This window comes from Cebus imitator, unplaced genomic scaffold (genome assembly GCF_001604975.1).
Source record: "Cebus imitator isolate Cc_AM_T3 unplaced genomic scaffold, Cebus_imitator-1.0 Scaffold117, whole genome shotgun sequence".
Lineage (NCBI taxonomy): Eukaryota > Metazoa > Chordata > Mammalia > Primates > Cebidae > Cebus > Cebus imitator.
This window is the reverse complement of record NW_016107432.1, coordinates 7,921,838-7,948,234: the sequence shown is the minus strand read 5'-3', so window position 1 is coordinate 7,948,234 and position 26,397 is coordinate 7,921,838. Positions and strand designations below refer to the sequence as shown.

The following is a 26,397-nucleotide window of genomic DNA, read 5'->3' as shown; positions in this document are numbered from 1 at the left end:
GGGAACGCACATCTTCAGGCTTCAGCCAGACCTGAACCAGACGGCTTGAGTGGGCCCCAGTGTCTGTGTCCCCATGCGCTCTCCAGGTGGTTCTGATGTGCACTCTCGTCCAGCATGGGCAGGCAATCTTGGTGCCCTGCCTTCAAGGCTCCCTTCACATCCTCCACAATGCATAGAGCTGGGTCCTGCATGAGGTTGGCACCCAATCGTGTTTAAAGGTCCTGTGTTCTCGGCCATATGATGGCTCTTCTCCCTTACTCCTCCCAAGCCCTGTGACCAGGGAAGTGCCATTATCCCAGTAACAGATGAGAAAGCCAAGGCATAGGAAAGCAAATCATTCAATCAATGCCACAGAGCTATTAAAAGACAGAGTGGGATTTGAATCCAAACCCTCCTAACTCCAGGTCCCAGCTTTTAATCACTACATGGCTATAATGACTTGTTGAATTACGAATTAGTTAAATTACTTTAAAGGAAATCCACCACCTGGTTCTTGAGAGCTTGCTTGGAGGTTCTAGCAGGGGAACACAGTTACTCATATACCCTTGACCGAAGACGGGTCCTCCTCTACTGGGGATTGGTCATCCTCTTTGACCAGGAGCACAGCTTTCAGAGAGATACACGTGGAGCCGTGAGGGAGAAGGGGGTGCCTGGCTAGCCAGCCAGATCAGCCAGATCAACCTCGGTGATCAATGACAGATGTCACAGCTAGATCACCCTCACATCCCATCACCTGGTTCTTATAAGTCAGTGGTGCTTAACCCTGACTGCTCATGAGAACCATCTGGAAGCCTTACATACCACCAATGCCTGCACCTCCCAGCCCACCCAAGTGACTCAGACTCTGGCCCTCGGGTCTGGGCATCAGCATGTTTTCAGAACAGCTGCCCTGAACAGTGAACTTCCAGAGGACATTGGAGTAGAACCTGTTTAAGTTGACACTCACTGTTTTGGGACAGCCCGTAAAGAATGTCAGCCATGACCAGCAGATGCAACCCGTTAGCTATCCCTCATGGGGTGTGACTCCAGCCACTCAATGGGCATAGCTGGGAGATTTCTGCAGTGACAGGTTGTGTGTGAACTGGCAGGGGCTCTGGCTTCCAGCTCTACCTCTGGACACTGGTGTGCCCCCCCTTTCTAAGTACGTGCCAGGTCCTTATCATTCCCATTTAGTCTCATCCTACCCAGAGCTGGAAATGGAGAAGCCTCATTATTTCCCCTGCTTTCGGGGGGAGGCAATGAGCCCAGGGCACCCAGCAGCTCGCCCAAGGTCACAGCTGTTAAATGACAGTCCCAGGGCCAGGCCTCTGTCTTTTCGTTCTTGGCCCCTGCGCTTTTTCAATAGATAAGCTACGGGGTTTCGGAAAGTTGGGGCCCCACTGGGACACCAGGTCATAGTCTCCGGCTGTTCTTATGCCACATCACTCCTCATTAGCTAAAACTCAATTCGAAGAGGAGCCAAAAAATGTCCCCTTGGCTACCAAATAAGACCACTTCATTAGGTCACAGAGGTCACCTCATCGCTGTCCAGGGATACATTTTATTACAATAAATTATATTACAAGTTTGCTACCTCCCATTGCCAAGTTGGAAATCCTAAGACGAGGCAGCTAATTCTATTTGTAATTGGATGCTTCTGCAGACATAGAGAGGCAGCCTGCTACAGGTTCCAGTCCCAGAAAGGAACATGGGGGCTGAATGTCTGGTCCCTGCCCCAGCTGATGACCTTGCAAAAGCAGCCTCGCCTCTCAGCTTCTCCCTGGCTATAAAGATATGAGTGCAGATGGCATTTCCCACAGCAGCGACCCAGACGGCACGACATCAGCTGGGCATGGAGAGCAGAGGCACATTCATTGTCCCGAGACTCCTCCTTCAGAGTCCCCGCTAACCTTAAGGGATGCCCATTTCACAGACGCACATTTGCCCTCTGACTGCAGCTCCTGACCAAGGATCCTGAGTGCCGCCTCTCCAGCCTTCGTGACATACAGAGTGTGCCCTACTTGGCTGACATGAACTGGGACGCAGTGTTCGAGAAGGCGCTGATGCCCGGCTTTGTGCCCAATGTGAGTGGAAGTCCCCCCTGATGTCATGCCACCCCTCTGCAGGGTCCCTGCCTTGGTGCAAAGCAAGACTTTGGCAGCTGGCCAGTGAGCCCTCTGCTGGCCACGGCCACGTGAGCACCAAGGGCTTCTGTCCTGTGGGAATGTGGGGTGAATTTGGGCCTGATTTCCGAGGTCCCAGCTGTGCAGCTTCCCTCCTTATGGTGGGTCCTTTGGGATGGAGACTCCTGTCTGTCACCGAATGCCACCTCCATGTGCTAAGGTATAGGCGTTGGGGCAGCAGGCCGATCTATTTTTCTGCCTCCATGGAGCTGACTGCCAAGTAGAAAAAGACAGGCAATGACCTACCCCCACAGGGCAATCAGCACTTGTTTCACAAGCTCACAGGAGGGACAGGTGGGGTGGGAGGGGCAGAGGCAGGGGCCACTTTTAGGAGAGCCGGCAGAGACCTAGAGATGAAATGAGGGAAGCAGGACTGCCGGGATGAGCACTGAACCCTCCAGGCAAAGGGATCGCCAAGATCACTCTCTTGAAGGCAGCAGAGAGCCTGGATTTCAAAGAACAATTGTATAGCATTTAATGGAATAAACCAGAGGGAAAATAATAGGAAATGGGGCTGGGAGGGAACACATGCCACACCAAAAAAGCTTCCAGAGGCCACAGTAAAGGTTTTAGGTTTTGTCCACCAGAACCTGGAGTGTTTAAGGCAGGGAAGTGAAAGCACTGGATTTACATTTTAAAGGAAGGCTCTGGCATGAGCTGGAGGCTCCTGGGTCCTCCAGGAGAGAAGCTGAAAGTCTGGACCTGCCTGGACGCCTCCTGTGGCCCTTCCTGCAGAGCAGCGGCGTTTCTCCTGGAGGGAATTGCAGAGAGCACCTGAGGAATGGTGACATTTGGGACGGAAGTCCAGGGTGACATTCCAGCTCAGCCGCCTCTGACCTCTGTGACCTAGGAGAGCACACCCCACCCGCTCACCTGCCATGGCTCTGCCCGGTAGCAGTGTGTGAGCAGAAAAGACACCACAAGATTGGTTTTAGTCATCACCTGTTCCAGCCCTGTATTATCTGAATGGAGGTGGAGACTCCAGTGAAGAAGGCAAGAGAGCTTTTGGGGCCACCAGGCTGGTTCCTGGGGAGCCTCAGATGTCCCCGGCTGCTGTTCATGTCAGATTATTTTAAAGACTTCTGGCACTCCTTTTGGTGCAAAAATAATGTTTCCCCTCATCACCTTCTCCAAGAGTGCCAGGCTTCCAGGCCCTCTACACAGTGTTGGCAGCGCACATGCACGTTTCTGAACACAGACCCTCCCCTCGGCTTCCCCAGGGCTCACTAGTGAATCCGACCAAAGCCAAGCCTGGCTGACGCTAGTCTGTTCCTGTCCTCTCCCCGTGAGCAGCGCTGCATCCCCGCCTGCGTAGCCAGCACACGCTGTCTAGGGCCGGCCCTGCTCTCCCCTGAGCCCACCTCTCTCCCTGCCTCCCTCCCAGGTAGCACTCCAGACAGGCTGCGTAATGGCAGGCTGCACAGGGCTGCGTCCCTGTCTTCTAGGCTATTCCGGCTGCCTAGACCTCCTCTACCCATCCAGGCCTGCCTGACCTCAGGGACTCTGCCCGGCTGGAAGGTTTCCTTGACTTCAGGGTGGACTTGGTGCTGCCTCTGAGTTCAGAAGGCTCCCTGGCTCTTCAGACACCCCTCGGACTACTGTGGAAACAGATAGGCCATGGGGACAAAGTGTCCAGGGCAGGCTTAGCACAGAGCAGCTGTTTAGGTAGGGCTCTCTGCTGTTCGCCCAATGTAATTGTTTTAGGGTTTCACTTGGCCAGCTGGGAGCTCTGTGTGAGCTGTGTGTCTGTATGGAAGTGTGTCTGTGTGTGTCTGTGAATCTGTGTGTGTCTGTGTGTGCATGCCAGTGCATTTGTGTGTACCTGTGTTTGTATGTCTGTGTCTGTGTGCATGTCTGTGTGTGTGTGTCTGTGCATCTGTGTGTGTGTGCCTGTTTTTGTGTCTGTGTGCCTGTGTATCTGTGTGCCTGTGTGTACTATGTATGTCTGTGTGTGTACCTGCATGTGTGCCTATCTGTGTGTGAGCCTGTTTTTGTGTCTGTGTGAGTGTGTATCTGTGTGTGTCTCTGTGTGTACCTATGTATGTCTGTGTGTGTGTACCTACGTGTGTGCCTGTGCATCTGTGTGTGTGTGCCTGTTTTTCTGTCTGTGTGGCTGTGTATCTGTGTGTGTGTATCTGTGTGTACCTATGTCTGTGTGTGTGTACCTGCGTGTGTGCCTGTGTATCTGTGTGTGTGTGCATGTATTTTTGTGTCTGTGTGCCTGTGTATCTGTGTGTGCGCCTATATTTTTGTGTCTGTGTGCCTGTGTATCTGTGTGTATGTATCTGTGTGTACCTATGTGTGTGTGTGTATTTGTGTGTCCCTATGTATGTCTGTGTGTGTGTATCTGTGTGTACCTATGTATGTCTGTGTGTGTACCTGCGTGTGTGCCTGTGTATCTGTGTGTGTGCCTGTGTTTTTGTGTCTGTGTGCTTGTGTGTACCTATGTATGTGTCTGTGTGTACCTGCATGTGTGCCTGTGTGTCTATTGGTGGACAGATGTGTCTTGGGGTCAGCAGGGTCAGCTGTGGGGCAATGTCTCAATGCTGGGGACAGGCAGTCTCCATCCCATTTCCCACCCTATTCCACTGGCCAGTGAGAAAGTCAGCTTTGGGTGAAAGTGCAGACCTCACTGTCACCATTCCATGTCCACCGAGCACCTGCACCCACCAGCACTGTACTGCACAGGAGCTGAACCCCTGGGAAGAAAACAACCCCAGGGCCAGCTGCCAGGGAGCTGCAGACAACAATGGTGAGCCTCCACTGTGGATAGACCTTTAGGGAGGGATCATTCTTCGGGATAGGGACTGCCCTGTGCCTTGCAGGGTGTTTACCGGCACCCCAGGACTCTACCCATAAGATGCCAGTAGTTTCCCCTCTGTTGTGACCACCAAAAAATGTCTCCAGACATTGCCAGGCATCCCCTTTGGATAAAGTTGTCCCCAGTTGACAACCACAGGGCTAGGGTTTTGTGGAACCATAAGCCACTAAACCTACAAAGACATGGAAAATAAACCACGGAGCCGAACCTTCGGAAGGAGACCTGCAGGTTCTGCCGAGCCGGGAGTAGAGGTTTGGGTCCCCTCTGCCATCTCTGTGACCTTAGATGGCTGCACCCCAATTCTTCACAGGTCAGATGAGAAACCAGGACCCTCACAGAGCTGGGGAGTAGTGCCCAGAGGCTTCCAAAGCCTTAGCTCTGCGAGTTCCCCTAGCCCGCTTCCTTCCGAACACACATTTTGGACAGTCCAGAGAAATGTACCCACCTTCTGCACGGGCTCTGATCTGCCAAACTCAGGGTGAGGGTGATGAAGGAATCTCGATGCAGTCCTGCACATCAGGCACAAATTGCCTAATTAACGCTTTCCCCATGGTGTCTGAGCCTTCCCCAAAGCTGTGTGCTAGGATGCCCCGGGGGGCACCTGGGGCCAGCCTGTGGCTTCGCCATATTTTGTGCATGAGCCTGTTGACAGGTGCCTGCCTTTGAAGCCCGCTGGCCTGCTGCTTCTCCCCAGCCCCTCTGCTGCACACACCCACACACTGATGCACACTCACAAACACACATGCATACTCATTCCCACACACATGCATATGCACACTTGCCCCCACACTTGATGTATATGTCTCACACATACACTCACCCCACACAAACACATGCATTCATATATACACTCACCCACACACAGCTTCACACACATGCACACTCCCATACAAACACACACACGAGCCCCCACCACACACTCACCTACAGGGCCCCACGTAGCCTCCCTCTGGCTGTGCTGTCTTCTAGCTGGAACCTGAGCATGGGCCACTTCCTCTTCTGGGGACCCCTTCCTCTCCTTGTCCACAAGGCAGCCTCCTACCCCTCCTTCCAGACAGCGTAAAGCAAGGACTGGCCCAGTTGCAAATCTCAGCAAGAGCCTTCTGTATTAGGCCACTCTTGCATTGTTATAAAGGAATAACTGAGGCTGAGTAATTTCTAAAGAAGAGAGGCTTAATTGGCTTACAGTCCTGCAGACTGTACAGGAGGCATAGCATCTGCTTGGCTCCTGGGGAGGGGGAAGTCTCAGGGAGCTTCCAATCAGGGCAGAAGGTGAAGCAGGAACAGGTGTGTCACGTGGCAGGAGCAGGAGCACCGTGGGTGTGGGGGTGCCACACACTCTTACACTACCAGATCTCTCACGAGAGCTCACTCACTATTGTGAGGACGGCACCAAGCCATGAAAGATCCGCCCCCATGAACCACACATCTCCCACCAGGCCAAACTGGGAATTACATCTCAACATGAAATTTGCAGGGGACATGCACATTATGTCACCTTCTGAATGAAAGACAAGCCCAAGCTTGGCCTCCTCTGGGTCATTCCCAGCCAGAGCCACCAGCTCCCTGCACAAAGCAGGCCTCAGTCTCTCCCGAAACCCTCTGCACGGGTGCCTAGGGATACATCAGTGGTCAGAACGCTGTCACAGTGCACCTGCCATCCCGCTGGGAGCTTCAGAGAGGGGAGGCCCAGGAGTGTTGGCTGGCCTCTGCCTGAGCCAGACCGCAGAACAATGGGTGACAATAGAAGGCACTAGAAGGCCTAAGTGTCTGCTTGTTATGTGAATGAAGGAATGATGATGGCCAGTAGGACTGAGCACGCTCTGTGCACCTGGCATAGTTCTGATAACTGTGTACTTATGTCAGCTTCATACCAGTCCTGGGCAGTGGATCCTGTGAATGGCATTCTCAGCAAGGTTAGGTAACATGCCCAAGATTTCCCAGCGAGAAACGGACAGAGCTTGAATTCAGATGGTCTAGATCCAGAGCCTGAATTTTTATGAATGAATGAATGAGTGGCGGGTAAAACAGGGCAGAGCCTGCATTTTATGAATGAATGAATGAATTAATGGCGGGTAAAAGAGACCTCTGGAGTGACCTGGGCCTGAGATTCAACTTGCCCCTTAGGGGAGGGCAACTTCTGGAGGACAGATGTGTGAACTCAGGGAAGAGTATTGTAGTTGAGTTCCAGAAGTTGGTGATGATGGGCACAGCCCAGTGCCAGGCAGGGGAAGGGAGAGGACATCGGCACCGGGAACCCAAAGAGAGCCCACAGCAGAAAGGACAATGCCCAGCCTCTAGGACCAAGAAAGCCAGGGGCAAAGGACATAGGACTCCACTCCATCAGCCCACAAGTAACACAGTGACATTCCTGAGCTAGAGCTCCGGAATGAAAGTGGCTACGAGGATTCTGGGGTCTAAGGCTCAGAAGTCAGGGAGACCAAAATTCCTCCTGACCAAGGCGAGAGGAGCCCCTGGCCAGGAGCAGGGCCAGGCCTGAAGGTCAGCTGACTCCAGCTGCAGGGGGAGCAGGGAACCAGGGCAGGAAGTTGGGCAGATTTTCAGCTGGAATCGTACTTTTAAGTTATTTAGAATGATTTTTGTAAAAAAGATAGTAATGACAGGACAATGTGCATAGAATAAAATAGTAAGTGAAAAAAATCATATTTGAAAACTGAACTGGACCTTATATTTAAAGGACAGGCATAGAAAGGGCCCTAAAAAAAATACCTGGATGTTAACAGGAGTGGAGTTGCCCCAGGGGGACCATGTGTGCCAATAAATGATGTGTACAGTGAGAACATGTTGCTTTTCATCATCAAAAACAGAAACAAAGGTAACCCCTATATCCCACAGCAGTAATGAATCATTACTTGTTGAACGAATGAATGAAAATTCAGTGATGGGTGGAACGCAGACAGACCATGTTTTCTTTTCTACTCCCCTTTAGAAAGGGAGGTTGAACTGTGATCCCACATTTGAACTTGAAGAAATGATTCTAGAATCCAAGCCACTTCACAAAAAGAAGAAGCGGCTGGCAAAGAACAGATCCAGGGACGGCACGAAGGACAGCTGCCCGCTGGTGAGTGCTGCGTGGGAGCCGTTCAAGGAGAGAAATCCTGGGCTCACAGGGAAATGACTGAGCCGGGATACTTTTTAGCCAAAAGGGCATATTTCACTTCTCCCTTCCAATTACCTTATTCTGCGGTAAATAAAATGCCACCATCAAACAAGTATAGGGAAAGAGTGGAGTCAGGCAGTCACGCTCCGGGCATTCCTCCAGCGCTGTTCCTACAGCAGGAAGCTCGCATAGCTCTAGGGCATGGGGAGGGACTCTGGTCTCGCTGCACCCTGGAGAAAGAGTTTGTATTGCGGAGGTCCCCAGGGCTGCACGATGACTTCTGTAGGTCCTGGACACTCTGTATTCGTTTCCTGGGGCTACCACAAGCTGGGTGGCTTAAAAAACCCGTTCTCTCACACTTCTAGAGGCCAGAAGTGCAGAATGAAAGTCTCTGCACTGTCAGGGTCTCTCCAAAGGCTGTAAGGGAGGGGCCGCCCTTGGCTCCCTGGGCCTCGCTGGCGGCCGGGCCCCTTGACCTTCGCTGGCTCACAGCTGCATGGATCCAGTGTCTCCCTCCTTTGCCACATGGCATCATTCTCTGTGTCTTCACATGGACTTTACATAAGGGCCTCAGTCATTGGGCTTAGGGCCTACCTAATTCACTGTGGCTTCATCGCAACTGGATTACATCTGCAAAGGTTCTATTTACAAATAAGATCATATTTATAAGTGCTGGTCACTCAAGGTACCTTTCAGAGGACACAGTTCAACACATAACACCCCCCTCTGCTATAAAAGTCTGGTAAAAGTTTTACCCCTGGCATGATGGTTGTGAATTTCTGGTTTCCATGCCTGTTACGTGGGCCTTAAGTGGTCAGGAAAACAAGCTCATGAATTTCAACCCATATTCCATTCTCCCATGGCTTTTCTGTTCAATTTAATGGCTTAAAATGGAGAACAGCATCTTTGTCCACCAGGCTACCCTTGGACACAGCCATCCAGCAGTCAGGGCCTGCCCCAGACACTTAGCTTGTCTTGTCCCGGTCCCAAGCATCTGAGGTTTCCATCTAGAACAATCTGCTGTCCTCCGATGCTCCATTCCCGTGTCTCCCTGGACCATGCTTCGTCATTCAGTCACCTCTCTGTGCTCTTTGACAGAACGGACACCTGCAGCAGTGTTTGGAGACTGTCCGGAAGGAATTCATCATATTCAACAGAGAGAAGTAAGTTCTTTACGCTATACCCTTGGGCAAGGCCCATCCTAAGTGACCCAAGGTCCCCCTGGCAGAATCACAGCCTCTGCCCCCAAAACCAGCCTTGACAACGAAAGGGAAGGTATCACTAGGGTGAGAGACAGGGCCCTGGCGGGGATGAAACTCCTGGATTTTGAATTGGACAGGGCTGTGTTCTAATCCTGCCTCTGCTGTGTGGCCTGAGCCAGTCTCTGGGAGATCTCATGAGAGTGGGGAGGCCACAGCAGCCCCAAGCAGGCACACAGGAACACAGGTGGAGAGGTGGGCTCCCTGTGATGAGGAGTAAGGGCCCTGGGGTAAAGTTTCCTGGAGCCAAGTCCTGGCTCTGCCACAACAGAATGACCTTACCCTGCCTGAGCCTCCTCATCAGTGTCAGCACAGTGGAGAGGCTTCCTTAACACGCGGGGCTGTGAGAGTTAAATGAGGCTGTTTTCTCACAGCACCTGGTGCGGAAGGGGTTCGTTATTCATATTTACTTGGGTAAGGTGGGTGGGGGATGCTGGAACCTCAGCAGCCCTCGATGGGAAAAGAGACACAGGGAGTCTGGGAGGGTGTAGGTGGGGTGTGCCCTGGCCACGGGACTGTCCTCTGAGGGCCTGGTCAGCAAAGCAGGAGACACCTCAGGCTCAGTTCCAGTCAATGATAATATCGAAGGGATCTGTGGCTGTGGCTGACTTGTCAGAGCTGGGGCTTCAGCAGGGGCAGCCAGTGAGCCCCAACTGACCCACTCTGAGCCAGGCTTTGGGTTGGTAGGGGCAAATCAGAGATGCTTTCTGCCCTCCAGGAGAGTCAAATACTCATCAACTCAAAAATTCATTGATTGCTGGCCCTTATGTAACGCACGTATTCAGCTGTTTTGGCTTTCAGCGGATGATAGCAGCACAGGAGACACGTGCTAAGGCCAAGGGCAGCCCAGGGAAGTGCATGTCACAGCAGACACCTGGCTCAGCCTGGGTGGTTGGGGAAGTTCTTTAGGTTGCTGTGTGGGGCTGTGTCCTAAGGGACATGTAGGGGAAGACGAGGCATTCCTGGAGTGGGAACAGCGCACAGAGAAGGAAGATGGCGTGGCCGACGCAGGTTAGGAGACTTGGATTACCAGAGCGTAGAAAGTGGGTAGAGGTGAGGGATGGGCAGGGATGGGTGTTTGGGTTCCAGCCGTGAGCCAGTGAGCAGGACAGGGCCCCAGTCCCAGTCGACGCTGGGGAGGCAAAGGAGGCAGCAGCCTGTCACTGATCCTGGGGTGGCTATAGCTCTGAGGGCCAGTGGGCGCCCAGAGCAGCACAGACACACACACCAGGCTTGGGCAGCAAGCCTCGCCTGCTAGGGGACCTCGTGCTGGGGTCTCCCAGCTCCGGCCAACAGCACAGGAATGGCCTCTGCAACCACAGCCCATCAGACTTGGGGAAGGCGGGGGCTGACGTCATGAGTGGTTTCAGAGTTTATCCCAATGTCCCCCAGCCTTAGAAACTCTGACCCAGGAACTTCTGCTCGAAGAGCATCAGGGATCTTAGGCTCAGACAGCCTTCATTCTTTGTGTATGGGCCATGAGAGCAGCTGCTGGCAAACGTGAGCCTGTGAAAAGCTAAGCGGTGCAGAACCCAAGCAGACAGCAGTCGCATTTCACCTTTTGCTGTGTGCCAGACCGTGCTTCCATTTGGATTCTTCCTCTTAAAAGGAAATGAGAATGAGACATCCTTCCCTGTGTCATTTAGGAGTTGCATCTGGCTGCTTTTAGCAGAAACTCCACTATATAGGAGCTTCATCCGAGTAGATGTTTTCTTTCTCACATGGAAATGTGAATTGATGAGGGAAATGTAGTCAGCCTGTGGATTTGTCATCAGGAATTGGAAGTGAGGCTGGCATAGTTTACAGGAGCCGGCAATATAAAGAGAGAGGGCAGAAGTCATGTGTTTCTGACAGTGGGGAGCCAGGGAGAGCATGGCCATTGGGGAAGCTGTTGGCTGGGGTCTGAGCTTTGGTTCCTGCTTCTTCATCCTGTCTCTGCTCACCTAAGTGCTTCCCCCATGGCCCTCATGGCTGATAGCCTCCCTGTCACAGCAGGCATTCAGCCTTACTGTCACATAAAGGTGTCCAGGTGAGAGAGCTTGGCTGTGTGTGTCCCCCAAGACGCTGTGTGAGCATCAGCCAACCCCATGCCCACCTCATCTCGTGGGAAGAGCCATGCTCCATCTACCCACAGCCCTCCCTGCTGCAGTTTCTCAGCAGTAAAAAATGCCTATGAGAAATTAATTCACAATGCATGATTGCCCCAAACCAATTATTTTTCCTTTAAACCAAGAAAAAAGTGAGACCTGTTTAGCCTCCACTTCTTTCTCAGACCCCATGTTAGAGGCATCTGCTGGGCTGGTACTTGAGTAGCTGGAAAATTAAATCCAGCACCTTCTTCCCCACTTGAGCAGTGTGGTGAGTCAGGGGCTGGTCAGGAAGAGCCAACCACCAAGCTGAGCTTGTCACCATGCTCCACCTGGACCACGTCCTGGTCCCCAGCAGTTCTGCCCTTTTTCAATCTCCACAGACCTGGCCATCAGCCTAACACGGACTGCTCCTTCAGAATGTGCAGGGGGCTGCAGGCTCCCTGAATGGTGGGGGCTGCAAATGTAAATCACACATCACTCAGCAGGTCCACAGTCCTGGGAGAGGGGGGCAATAAGAATCACCTGAGGGCCTGTTAGCATCTAGAGATGACGTACTTGCTGCAGGTTGCATGATGTCCCTCAAAGATACATCGAAGTCCTGAGTCCCACTGCTTCAGAATGTGACCTTATTTGGAAATAGGGTGGTTGCAGATGTAATGAGTTATAATGAGGTCAGACTGGAGTAGGGCGGGCAGCTAATCCAACATGACTGGTGTCTGTCCTGCCAAGAGAAGAGGTGCAGGCACGGGGAGGAGGTCGTGGGAGGATTACGGTGATGTAACTACCAGCCCAGGAGCGCCCAGCGTTGGCAGCCATCCAGAGCCTGGGGGAAGGACTGGAGCGGATTCTCCCTCAGAACCCTCAGACGGAGCCAGCCCTGCCCACACCTTGATTTCAGACTCTATCCTCTAGAACTATGGGGAATATATTTCTGTTGTTCAAAGCAAGGCAGTTGGTGGTACTTAGTGATGGCCACCCTGAGAAACAAATACAGCCAATACAGCTCCCTAATCTATTCCTTCCCAACAAGAAACTGAGGGAGTAAGCGTGGGGATCTGCGTTTTAACATATCCTGCAAGCCACTCTGATGCTGGACAGTTTGGAATCTTCTGTAGGACACAAGGGTATCTAAGTGCTGCATCCTCTAGTGAGTTCTGAGTTGAGCCTCAGGGACCGTTTCTAAAGCTGCAAACCCTTCCAGCTCTGGATCCCTTACCCTTAGTTTTCATCTGCAATCCTACAATGAATTTGTCTTGAAGATGCATTCCTGCTAAACATGGTTTTAGTAAAAGCCTACTGGCTGTAGGATTCTTCCGGGGGCCTTAACTTCCCTGAAGAGCTGGCTTCCTCTTGCATAGGCCAAGTATGCTTCCTCAGCTAGAGAAAGCTCCTGGGCAGAGAGATGGTTCCAGCAACTCCCATTGTGGTAAAGAAGCCATCGTCTGCATGAAGCTGCAAGTAGGAGCTGAGAGGACATGGGCAGGGCGCCAACTGTGTCAGCCCTGCAGGACAAATGCATTCCGTCATTTGACAGCTCAGTCATAAGCCTAGACTTGGCCTCACACAGAAGTGAGTCTTCAGGACCTGTGTCCTCAGGATGCCCATCACCTCCAGTGGGACGATTACCAAACAGTATGGCATGTGCAGTGAAGCAGACACACACCGGCCACCATGGGGACAGGAGGAGGTGCCCTGGGGCTAACCTCTCTGGACCTTTGTTTCTAAACAGAGAGCAAAATTAAAATTAGCACTGCCTAATTTTCTGGAAATGCAGCTTATTCTTGGCTAATGGTCTCAGCTGGCAAAAGGCCACTGAGCAAGGTAGAGCGTCTGCTTCCAGGGCTGGTCAGGGCTGAGACTTCCAGTGGGTTGTGAAATGCACTGGGAGTTCGTCCTCCTATTTTTGGTCAAAGATCTGAGCAGGGCTGATTTTTCCAAGAGGGCTTTTCAATAGCATTTGACAAAATTTTGCAGAATAAGAAGCTCCTGGTGAGAAAGGAATTTCAGGGGCATTTTCTATCCTTGCTGTCTCTTGAAGAAACAAAAACAGATTTCAAATCATATAAAAGCTACCTCTGGAGCCCTTGAAAATATCACATGTTAAAAATCTAATATTTCGTCTCATTATTGCACCTACTAATACTATTAATACTACTAATAACCATCGTTTGTATGTGACTTTATGGTTTTAGATCATGTTCCTTTAAGCTAGGGTTTCTTAACCTTGGCACTGACTGTTGACATCATTTCTGGTTGTGAGGGCCATCCTGTGCATTGCAGGACATTTATAGAATCTCTGCCCTCTACCCACTAGATACCAGTAACACCTTCATAGGGTAACAACCAAAAATGTCTCCAGATATTGCCAAATGTTCCTTGGCAGGCAAAATCACCCCCAACTGAGAGCAAGTGCTTTAGGCCTTACTGATCACATTTCCCTAAAAGCAATATCATTAGTATTCTCAAGGTCTTGCAACATGAAGGACTTGAACTCTAATCTCCCATCTGGTAGGTCCCGGGCTCTTTCTTCTAGCTGTGCTTCATTGAATGTTTGGCAGATGTTTATCCAGCATCTCCCTGGGGTCAGGTACAGGGGATTACTGCTGGGGGCAAGGCCCCTGCTCTCATGGAGCTTACACCCTGGTGGCTTGAGCTTTCAGATGTACAGGAAGGAGTGTTTTGCAAAGTGGGTGGCCTTGAGGGTTCTCTCCAATGCATCCAGTGGGCAGTGGCAGGCATGGTATAGATGGTCATGAGAGCTCCCTTTTACTGGGTCTTCACTCTATGCAATTTAGTCTGTGCATCCATCCTCTGAGCTAGTGTTTTCCCCCCACCATTTTACAGGTTAGGAAGTACAGGCCAGAGTGGTCTGAAGACACACAGCCAAGAAGTGGCAGGGCCAGGATTCTATTAAAACAATCTGGCTCCAGAGTCCCAGGCTGAATCAAAATAGTCCCTGGCCATGTATGTTAAATATTGGGCAAGGAATTGCCACTCTCGCTATAGACACCATCTGTTGGCGAGCCCAGACATTTCCGGTGCAAGAGTATACAAATTAACATGATGACAATGCATCCTCCTTACCCCTCCTCAGACCACAAAACAGCAGCAAACCCCAGCCCCGGTTGGCTTCAGATGGAGGGTGCCTGGACTAAGGCCACAGCAGGGTAAACATTCAAAAGATATTTAAAGGCCAGGTGTGGTGGTCCGCACCTGTAATCCCAGCACTTTGGGAGGCCCAGGTCGATGGATCTTCTGAGGTCAGGAGTTTGAGACCAGCCTGGCCAACATGGTGAGACCCCATCTCTAGTAAAAATACAAACATTAGCCAGGTGTGGTGGTGCATACCTGTAATCCCAGCTACTCAGGAGGCTGAGTCAGGAGAATCGCTTGAATCCAGGCAGCAGAGGTTGCAGTGAGCCAATATCATGCCACTGCACTGCAGCCTGGGAGACAGAGCAAGACTCCCAACCCCCCAAAAAAAGAAAAGAAAAATTAATGTTGGCCTCCCTGGAGGACTCTGGCCTTGGAGGACCCTAGCAATATGATAGGGACCCTTTAACACAGCCTGGAGCCCTTGTGAGCCAGTGCCAGTGAGGCATGAGGGATGCAATTCATCACAGACTTCAGAATCCCATGGGCCTGGGTCAAGTCCTGGTCTTGCCGCTCATGGTGCTGTGACCCCAGTGAAGCCCCAGCCTCTCTGAGCCTCGGAGTTCTCATCTGTGCTATCAAGGGGCTGAACAGGTATCAATGACTCTGATTTTACCCTGGTCGGTGCCATCTGCAAAGTGCTTTGATATTTCTCTTATCTCTTCAACAACCCCACTAGTAAGAAAAGGAAAGTTAGTCCCTGTGTTAATCTGCAAAATGGGGAAAACCCTTTGCACTTGGTCCCTTCCCCACAAACCTCATTGTCAGGAAGTAGCAAACTTCAAAACTCTAGGAGTCCCAAAGTTAGGGCTAGCACATGTCGGTTCTGTCCAGTCTTTGAATTAAACACTATGGTCCAAACTTAATAGGAGAGGCAGTTCACAGTGAAGACCACCTTCTGTGTGCTGGCCGTGGGGGAGCCACCTGCAGCTGTGTTCTCATTCCACTCTCCCTGAGATTCCATCCATAGGTATTTTCATGCCGGTTTCACAGTCAGCTAAACTGATGAAAATACGATTCTGACCTGAATGGTGTCTCTAAACCTCAGATGTCTAGAGGATTTACTGCCCAATGAGATGGAGAGGAGGGCAGAGCTCAGGCAATTGAGCAAGGCAGAGCCAGGTTTTCTGGGAAAATGCCTTTCAAATGACCTGGGAGAATCAGTTCAGTGACCTGACGCGGCGCGAGAAATTCCAGCCAGAGATGAAGGTCACCTAAAAGGCTGCGTAGATTGCGGAATCTTAATAGTGCCACAAAACTCACAATCAAGACATTGCACGGGAATTAGAGCCCTATGTCAATTTCACTCAGGTCTCAATTCAAGGAAATTATAGCCTGATTTAAAAAGCATGACTTTCCAGGTGCAGTGCCTCACACCTGTAATCCCAGCACTTTGGGAGCCTGAGGCGGGAGGATTACTTGACGTCAGGAGTTAAAAACCAGCCAGGCCAACATGGTGAAACCCCGTCTCTACTAAAAATACAAAAATTAGCCGAATGTTGTGGTGCACACCTGTAGTTCCAGCTACTCAGAAGGCTGAGACAGGAGAATTGCTTGAACCTGGAAAGCAGAGGTTGCAGTGAGCCAAGATCATGCCATTGCACCCCAGCCTGGGCAACAGAGCAAGACTGTATCTCAAAAACAAAAGTGTGACTGATCCTGACAAATCTCAACCAATAAAAGATGTGGGGAAAAAAAAACCATGGAAAAATACTATCATTTGTAAGTGAATTGAAAAGATGTTATATGCCATGTACTATGCTTGGCATTTTATATATATTCACATTTGATCTCCAATTATTCCTCACAATCTTTTCTCTTTTTTTTGAGGTGGAATTGTATTCTTGTTGTTCAGGCTGGAGTGCAGTGGCACAATCTTGGTTCACTGCAACCTCCATCTCCCAGGTTCAAGCAATTCTCCTGCCTCAGTCTTTCAAGTAACTGGCATTACTTGAATGTGAGGTCAGAAAAACTTTCTCCTTTTGCCTTTCCTGAGCTCCCTGTTTTATCTACTTTCTTGGGTTTGTTGGTTGAGCTGGAAGATTCTGGAGCTCTAAACACTCACATCTTCCACTGTGTGGAAAGGACGGGTTTACAATAAAAGAAAATGAATGCAATCTCAGGGAATGGCTCTGATTGGCCCAGCTTGGACCAGGTGCCATTCCCTGGGCCAATCAAATCTGGCCATTGGAGGAGGACTATGATTGGTGCTGCCTGGACCAGGTGACCTCCCTTAGACCAATGGCTATGACCTGGGAGGGAAGGTCTATGAAAAGGTGGCAGCTCCTGTTTTTAAACCCAGTATTAGAAAGACAAAATAATAGCAGTCCACTCCACTCAGAAAATAAAGATGCTAGTGTAGAGTTCATGGTGTCCAGGAGATGAAAGAACAGAGAGTGACAGATGCTGTGGGCTGGGCAAGATAATAAAAAGAAGGCAGGCAGGCAGTCTCCTCACCTGGCCCCTCTGCTCCTAGCTCTGGGCAGGTGGAACACAATAACTGTAGATGGATGGGCGTGTCAGGGAGGAGAACTTGCAGGAGAACTTGCAGGGAGTGCCAGCCGCCCCGGCATGGAGGTAGCAAGCCCACAGTGGATGGCTAATTCAGTAAAATACAGAGTACAGTGAGGTGTTCTGAAATAAGCACACAGGGGCAACTAGTAACTTCTCTTATGGGTCCTTAAAGTTGATTTCTACTGTTTAATCTAGCTGTTATCACACACCCTGGCTTCTTGTAAAAAAACCTTAGACTATCTGCCTGAGAACCCTGTGTTGTGAGTTGAATTGTGTTGCCTTAAATGGCTAAAAACCTTCAAATGGCTCATTTTTTGTCTAGATCTGTGGTTTAGAGGTCCTGATGGGAGCTCTGGCTTAGAATGACTCAGAGTCCATTATTCACCACCCACCAGCATTCGGACCCTCAGGTCTCCTCCCTGAGCCCATAACCAGGCACAAACTCCCAGTTTTAGTGACTTATAAAAACCATGCTGTATGTCCTTGGCAGGTCAGCTGGGAGTGCAGCTCACACATCTTCTTGCTGCTTCTGACTCCATTCCATATGGCAGTGATCGTGACCCTGGGAAGAGGCTCACCATTGGGAATTGAGAACTCACGTTCTCTGGCCAGGACTAGTCACATGACCTTAACACTTAACACCAAGGGAGCCCCAGAGCTGCAATCCTGCCATGTCCTGGGAGCAGAGGCCAGAGTGTGTGGTGAGGACCTCTAGTGAGTGCCCATTCTGTCAGACCCCCCATGCAGTTCCTTCCAGTGCCCCCACCCACACCAAGGAAGACCCAGTAACCCTCACCGTTAAGTCAGCTGAAGCAGAAAAGCTCAGCCTCACCTCTCAGTCTAGGGAGAAATCAGCTGATACGAGTGCCCAGGTTGGGGCAGTGGAAAGAATGCTTAGCTTGGATGAGGAGAGCTGCAGAGTTCTGCATCTGAATTCTCCACTCCCCTCTGAAAAGCCATGTGACCTATTACCAGTTGCTCATCCATTCTCACCCTAAAAATGGGCCTGGTTCACTCTTCTCTCAAAGGATGGATAAGGTATTAAATGAGAAGGTGTGGAATGAAGAGATACTCAACAAATATGAATCCCCAATGACTCAGAAACCCAAAACTGCTGTCCTTCAGTTCTGCCAGAGCCATCTCATTTGCAAAGGGGAGGATTGCAGGAGAGGAGAAGCCAGTAAGAGAATCCCTCGCATTTTGCATTTTCTGCATTTAGCACCCAGGGTTTGGCTGACTCCATCCAGACTTCCTTAAATGTATTTTGTTTCAGGCAACAGCAGATAAGACTGGCAGAACCTTAATGCTTCTGGCCAAACGCTGTTACTGAATTTGTGAGATCAGAATTGCATACCAAGTGGTCTCCCAATAACTGTTGAGGTTTAAAATTGGAACCACCAATTATACTGAGTTTTTACTTAAGAAAGAGAAATCTCATGGGAGACTGGAAAGATGTTGTATGAGTCCCAGAAAAAAACACTCAAAGCATGATTTACTTATGAAGAATCATTTACATGGGGTGGGTATAGGGGCCCACAGAGGCCATGCGGTAACCTGGGGATCCATAGAAGCCAAGGTGTTACTACCTGGAGGCTGGAGGAGATGAGAGATGGAGAGCCTCAATCAGGGCTGCCTTGATTGGAGCAGTGACCTCCAATGTCCCCAGCAGCTCCAGGCAGCAGTGCAGGGAAGAAGCTAGGGAACCAGTGCCCACACTTGGCACCCCTTGTTCTCTGTGGTCTCCACTAGGGCTTCCCATTGGCCATGCCCAGCTGGAAACCCACAGGCATGGACACCTTGGCTATGGTTCCCGACAGGAGGTGGAGGTGGTACAAAGTGGACCCGGGGGAGGCAGGAGACAGTTAGTCTAGGGGAATTCTAAGAGTTGGAGGAATATCCCATGAGAAAGAAACTGGAATCATCCAAATATTTACTAATTCCAGAAAGCAGACTGTTATATGTAATTTTTGGTGCTGCAAAAGAATTGGACCTCAAATATAAATTTCCTTAGCAGGGCAATTTACTTCTATAGAAGGGTGTGTCTCACAGATGGAGCAATGGTGAACGCACACCTGGACAAGGGAGGGGAAGGGGTACTTATTCTTGATGGAGGTAGCCCCTACTGCTGTGTTGTTCCCTATTGGCTAGGGTTAGACCGCACAATCTAGTCTAATTCCAGTTGGCTGTTTTAAGGGGAGCAGGGCTATGAGCCCCTGCTCCCTGGAGTGGCAGGGTGGATAGTTTGGCAGGAAGGATGGTCATGGGACAGGTCAGGGCAGGTGGTCAGGGGTAACCTCGGTCAAAATAGGTGACCGGGGCAGGTGACCAGGATGAGTCAGGATGGAGCAGGGGACTGAGGGAACAGATGTGAACTACTGGTTAGAACTGGTGGAAAAGGTTGTTTACTGAAACTATAAGGAAGTTAAACTTTAAAATGGAGGACAAAGAACTGAGCATGCTGACATACTGATTCTTTCAAGAGAAACTTGGAGTTCAGTATATCTAACAAGACCTAAGGCCAGTGGAAGTGGAGTGGAGATAGAGCTCTCAGACTGCAGGTTTCTCCATTTCAATTCTATGTGAAGGAAAAGTTTCTCAGGACTTGCACTATTCCCAGATGGAATGGGCTACCTTGGGAGTTGGGAGCAGGGCTTCCGTAAGACCGGCTGGATCTCTGCCAGGGCTTCTAGAGAAGGGATTCTTGCAATGTATCCACAATGGCACTGAATGGCTTTTTGCTTTTTTCTCTTTCAACATCCACCTTCCATTTCCAACTCAGTTACCATTACAGCTAGTGCTCGACTTACGACTGCAGAGCGGTCGTAACACGATTTGGTCGTAAGTTGAGTAGGCTATATGTACAGTTGAAATGGTGCACGCGGAGATGGTAGTGCTGCCGGAAGCTGGTCTGCACTGTCGTACGCCCAGCTGGGCAACGTTTGCGCTGCCAGACATGGAGCAGTCGTGGCTAGCGATTGTGGTCGTAAGGTCGTATGGTCAGGTTTTGCATCGGTCGTAAGTCGATCAATACCTGTATTCAATTTGGTATATGTCCTTCCACAACTCTCCAGTAATTTCAACTCTGTTTGAGGTTTTGAGGGTCTTGTTTTGGGGTTTTTACTTTTTAATGACAGAGAGGCAGTATATGTAAATGGCTGAAAGCACATACTCTGGATCCAGACTGCCTGGGTACAGATCCTGATTTTTAGCTTTCTTGCCTTAGACCTCAAACTAGTGCCTCAGCCTCTAATTGTAAAATGGGATATTAACATGTACTTCATAGGATTGTTGTAAGAACAAATGACACACATGTTAAGCATTTAACAACCTCGGTGACAGTCAGCATACCCAATGTTTTCTAGTAATATTAATTATGTACAAAATTATCAGACCAATATAGTGCCATTCTCTTAAGTATTGTGTCAAATATTATCTTCTTTTCATTTTTTAAATCAACACACACACACACACACACACACACACACACACTATTGACAAAAAGAGTCAAACTCTGTAAAATATTTGAAGAGATTTATTCTGAGCCAAATATGAGTGACCATGGCCCATGACACAGCCCTCAGGATGTCCTGAGAACATGTGTCCAAAGTGGTTGGGGTGCAGCTTGGTTTTATATATTTTAGGGAGACATGAGACATCGATCAAATATATTTAAGAAATACATTGGTTTGGTTCAGAAAGGCAGGGCAAATCGAAGAGGGGTTGTGGGGGAACTTTCAGGCTATAGGTAAATTTAAACATTTTCTAGTCGACGGTTGAGTTTATCTGAAGACCTGGGATCAATGTAAAGGAATGTTTAGGTTAAGATAAAGGATTGTGGAGACCAAGTTTTATTGTGCAGAGGAAAGTCTCCAATAGCAGACTTCAGAGAGAGAGCAGGTTGTAAAATGTTTCTGAAAGGGTGCCTGGCTGTTAGTTGATTATCTCCTGGATCTGGAAAGAAAGAAAGGAAAACAAAGAGGAAGGGAATTCTCTATAGAATATGGAGTTTTTCCACAAGAGACTTTGCAGGACAATTTCAAGGTATGGCAAGGAAATATATTTGGGGGTTAAATATTTTTTCCTTGTCTCTTAATGTTATGCCAGGGTCAAACTGAAAAGTAAGTCACGATATATGGATCTGCTGAGAATTTATGGTTTGTAGTTCATGACTCCCTAGACCCCTTAGGTAGGAATTTGGACAAGATAAAAAAGCAGAGCTTTGTCCTCAACACACACCCACACAAAATAATAAACCATCTATCCCAACTCAGCCACAAGAGCAAAAGCTTCATATATGTTGACTTGCCAGTGTCCACACAGGCACTCAGATCATCAGTTCTACAAATGGAAATCAAATTTTTGTTGTACTAGGATGCCTTGTAGGACACTTAATTACAACTAGCCTCCTTCCCCCTCACAAGGTTGAGCTTGACAACCTGTATACACACCCCCTGCTAATAAGAAGTAAAAACCACGCTGGACCATTTATTCTGTTACTCACTTTTCCATCCACTCAGCACACATTGATGGTGCACTTCCCCTGGGTGCTAGGGGCTGTGAAGCCACAGGTGGGACAGTAGAAAGACACTGTGGTCCTTTCCCAGTAGAGGAGAGATGCATCCCAGACCAGAGAAGAGGTTACCATTGCCAGTTTCATGCCCTGATCTTCCCTGACTTTCTGACCTATGGTGGAGACCCCCGTGACTCCTGGGGCTGGATTCCATCCCATTCACCTGTTTGTCTGCCAACCCACTTCAGGTCCTGACCCTCAGACACTCTTGTGTGTACTCCCTCCTAATACTTTCCACTCCTTCAGGCCTTCTGCTCTGATCCCCCAGGATAAGGCCTGCAGAACCAGCTGGGATAGAGGCGGCATCATGAGACATTCATTACAGTGATTCATTAGAGGAAATTAGCCCTTCTCATCTTCATTTTCTTCATCTGAAAAATGGGAGTATGTCCACACTGCAATTATCACAAAAATAGCTGCCCTTCATAAAGTACACCCTACAGTGCAGGCCGATGGCACATATTCATTCTTGTTACCCTTTAAGGGTTACCTTTAAGGAGCTGTCATTGTCCCCGTGTTAGAGATAAGGCAACCAGGTGAAAAGAAGTCAAGTGAGCTCCCTCAGGGCTCTCAGATAGTAAATGGCAAAACTGGGATTCTGATCTAATTCTGCCAGATTCCAAAGCCTGCATTCTTCCCACTACATCTCACTGCAACTGCAGAATTCTACGGAGCCAGGAAAGGTATAGGGAAAGAACAAGATAGATGACAGAAATAGGTATGGAAGCCTTTATAAATGTTTTTGCTTTCTAAACCACACTGCACAAAACAAGCTTGTCTCTCTCATCTAGGAGGCCAGGCCTCATCTGTGGGTAGTGTTAGAAACAACTGCTTGTCCCCCGGTGCTGAAAAGAAAAACTAACACTCAGACAAATAATTTTCTCGGTAAGGCAGTTTACTTCTATAGAAAGGTGTGTCTCACAGATGAAGCAATGGCGAGAGCACACCTGAACAGGGGAGGGAAGGGGTTCTTATCCCTAACTCAGGTAGCCCCTACTGTTTCATCGTTCCCCTATTGGCTAGGGTTGGATAGCACAGTCAAAGCTAATTTCAGTTGGCTATTTTAAAGGGAGCAGGGTCATGAGCCAGAATGGCAGGATGAGCAATTTGGCAGGGAGAATGGTTATGGACTAGGTAACTACAGGTGACTCAGGTCAGAGCAGGTGACCAGGATGAGTCAGGACTGAGCAGGTGACCAGGAGTGACTCAGGTCAAAGCAGGTGACCAGGGTAACAGATGTGAACTACTGATTAGAACTGGTGGGAAAGTTGTTTACTGAAACTAGAGGCAAGGGGGCAAAGAGAACCAGAAAGTTAAACCTTAAAATGGAGAACAAAGAATAAGAAATCTGAACATACTGACATACTAATTCTTTGAAGAGAAGCTTGAAGCTCACTACCATTAACAGTAGTCTGCTGTGGATTGATGTTGGTGTTAACTGACTCCATCCTAGATGTGTGTAAAAGCTTGATTTGAAGTTAGTTTATTTGCTGGCCATTTTATTCTACTCCCACATAGTACCCTGCCTTTGAAAAATGCCTCCAGCCTGATTTATCGCAAATTCCACTGTGTGTCCCACTGTCATTGATTGAAGTTCTCTGTCACAGAGGACTTTCTTCTGGCATCTCATGATTGAATCAGGAAGGTGAGGGCACACACATTCATCACTCAGGATCCTGGTCACAAAGCTGGCAATTAATTTGATAAGTTGGCTGAGAAATTAAATGTGCTTGCCATTGAGGAGATAACTAGCCAATTTGCATCAGTAGAATTGAGCTACCCCTAGTAATATATGCAGAATACTTTTCATTTCCTCCTGAGCTATAGATAACTAGACTGTAGGCTAGTTTTATAACTCAGCTCTCAGGGCCCACTATAAAGGCTTCATAACTTTGTCTTGGTTCATGGATTCCTATTTGAGCAATGTAAGCATTTCTAATTCCTTTGGAGCATAGAAAAGTCATTCCATGCCATCTTCTTTCCAGGTCCAGATTGAATGACCCAGGATTCAGTGGGAAGAACAGGGGTTTTGGAGGCAAACTGCCCTAGGTTTGAATTCAGCCTCCCAATGTCACACGACTAGGAAGTGGAAGACCCAGGGTTATAACCAGGCAGACTGGCCCTTAACACTGTGCCGTGCTACTTCTTTCTGCAGAGACTTTGTCACCATGAATGCACACTGTTTGCTGTCCACCCTGCTCCCAAACCCTTCAGCAGGGAGTCTGGCACACAGATTATGCTGGTGGAAAGGAAGAGTGGAAATATGGGGGAGGGAGGGTGGCATCAATGAATGGGTAGATAGGGAATGGATAAAAGTGATGGATGGTTGGTGAATGGGTGAATGAGTAGGTGGATTGGGGTTGTGGACAGATGGATGTATTGATGGGGGGGTAGATGTTGAATGGATGAGGTGTATAGATGAATGGATGGTGAATATACAGATGGATAGGTATACGGGAATTGGACGGGTGGGTGGGTGAATGTGTAGATGGGTGAGTGTTGGTAGTTGGGTGGGGGTGGACAGAAGGGATAGATGGATAGGCATGTGAGAATGGATAGATGGACAGATGGGGTAGATGAATGGGCAGATTGATAAATAAGTGGATGAATGAGTGAGTGGATGGGTGGGTGGTTGGATCTAAAGATGGGGTGGATGAATGGATGGATGGATAAGTAGATAGATGCATGAATAGGTGGGTAACAAATAGATGAGTGGGCAAATGTATTTATAGATGAGTCGATGGTGGATGAATGGTGGTCAGGCAGACAGTTGGGAGTACAGATATAATGAGAAAAACACAGGCTTTGAAGCCGCTCAGAATTAGATTAGAATCTAAGCTTTGTAAGCCTGCAGGTAGATGGGTAGGCTTACATCTGGAAGCGTCTAGAAAGGTATGTCCTTCTTGATTCTGCCTCCTGGCTCAGAAACTGAACCTGGTGGTAAATTGCAAGGGACATCGCCCACACCTCATTTAGTTACTGTTCTAGGCCTCTAGTACTCAGGGTGATAGTGTGCCATGTGTCAAAGTCAAAGAAAATATAAAAACAAATATCTAGGCCGGGCGCGGTGGCTCACGCCTGTAATCCCAGCACTTTGGGAGGCCGAGGCGGGTGGATCACGAGGTCAAGAGATCGAGACCATGCTGGTCAACATGGTAAAACCCCGTCTCTACTAAAAATACAAAAAATTAGCTGAGCATGGTGGCGCGTGCCTGTAATCCCAGCTACTCAGGAGGCTGAGGCAAGAGAATTGCCTGAACCCAGGAGGCGGAAGTTGCGGTGAGCCGAGATCGAGCCATTGCACTCCAGCCTGGGTAACAAGAGCGAGACTCCGTCTCAAAAAAAAAAAAAACAAATATCTAAAATTAAAATGTTTTAGGGTACCTGTGTTAGTCTGTTTTGCTTTGCTATAAAGGAATACCTGAGACTGGTTAATTTATAAAGAAAAGAGGTTGCTTTGGCTCATGGTTCTGCAGTCCATACAAGAAGGATTGCACCAGCATCTGCTTCTGGTGAGGCCTCAGGAAGCTTCCAATCATGGCAGAAGGCAAAGGGTGAGCTGATGTCTGACATGGCAAGAAGGAGAACAAGAGAGAGAAGAGGAGCTCCCAGGCTCCTTTAAACAACCAGCTGTCACGTGAACTAATAGAGTGAGGACTCAGTCATAACTGCAAGGACAGCACCAAGCCATTGGTAGAAAGATCTGTCCCCATGACCCAAATACCTCTCACTAGACCCACCTCCAACATTGGAGGTCACATTTTAACATGAGGTTTGGAAGGGACACACGTCCAAACCATAACAGTAGACATCACCCAAATTACATTGTACCAATTAAGGAATTTCTCAGCATCCATTCTAAAGCCCTGACTTCACCACTATGCAATCTATTCATGTAACAAAATGACACTTGAACCCCATAAATTTATACAAATCAAATTAAAAAATTAAAATGTTTTATTTGGGAGTGAAGAATTGCAATTCAGGGCATATGTACAGACTGGATGGTCTTTAGTATGTCCAAAGAACAAAGAGAAGGTTAAAGGTTTTATAAGAAGGAGAAATGTTACATATTGCTCTTTGAGACTTTTTCTTCTCTTTCTTTTCTTTTTTTTTTTTTTTTCACTAGTAAGATATTGAGGAGTTGGCAAGTCCTGATTGGTAAGTAATGGCAGTGGGCAAAAATAGTCTTAGAATTGCAGCAAGTCATTTACTCTATTTCAGTTGGGTATGACAAGAAAGACCCAGTTCATATGATCAGTTTTCACATGTTCCCTTTTTGGTCAGGATTCTTCTCTGAAAGTGTCATTTATCAACCATTCTGTAGTTAGGCTTCATTATCCCTCAGCACCAGGATGGATCTGTCCCAGCTGTCTCTGTCCCATGTTGGGGGGAAGATATGTGAGTCTATGTCAGGAACCCAGACCACAGTTAGGTAACAAAAAGGCCATAAGGAAAAATCTCAGAATGGGTTTGTTTGTGGTCTACTATTAATTTCCGTCTTATTAGTCCATGGGCACAAGCAATCATCTTGAAACGTTGAGCTGACATTAGCCTGTTACGAGAATTGGCATTACAAAGATTAGAGAGGCAATAAGAGAGAAGTTTAAAAATTATACCATTATAATATAATAAATAATAAGAATACAATACAATTAGTTTGTACAATAGTTTTGAACTCACAGCCCAAGTCTAAGGGCAACAAAC

The 26,397-nt window shown here is 48.7% G+C and overlaps 1 protein-coding gene across 2 annotated transcripts in view; it reads left to right on the top strand.

The window, feature by feature from the left end:
• STK32B (serine/threonine kinase 32B) overlaps positions 1–26,397 on the top strand; it is a 440,962-nt gene that overhangs the window by 402,327 nt on the left and 12,238 nt on the right. For both annotated transcript variants that reach the window (XM_017539152.2, XM_037742226.1), the window contains 3 exons: positions 1,938–2,063; positions 7,934–8,065; positions 9,203–9,267. In XM_017539152.2, coding sequence (XP_017394641.1) covers positions 1,938–2,063; positions 7,934–8,065; positions 9,203–9,267 — 323 coding nt within the window. The remainder of the gene's footprint in view (positions 1–1,937; positions 2,064–7,933; positions 8,066–9,202; positions 9,268–26,397) is intronic.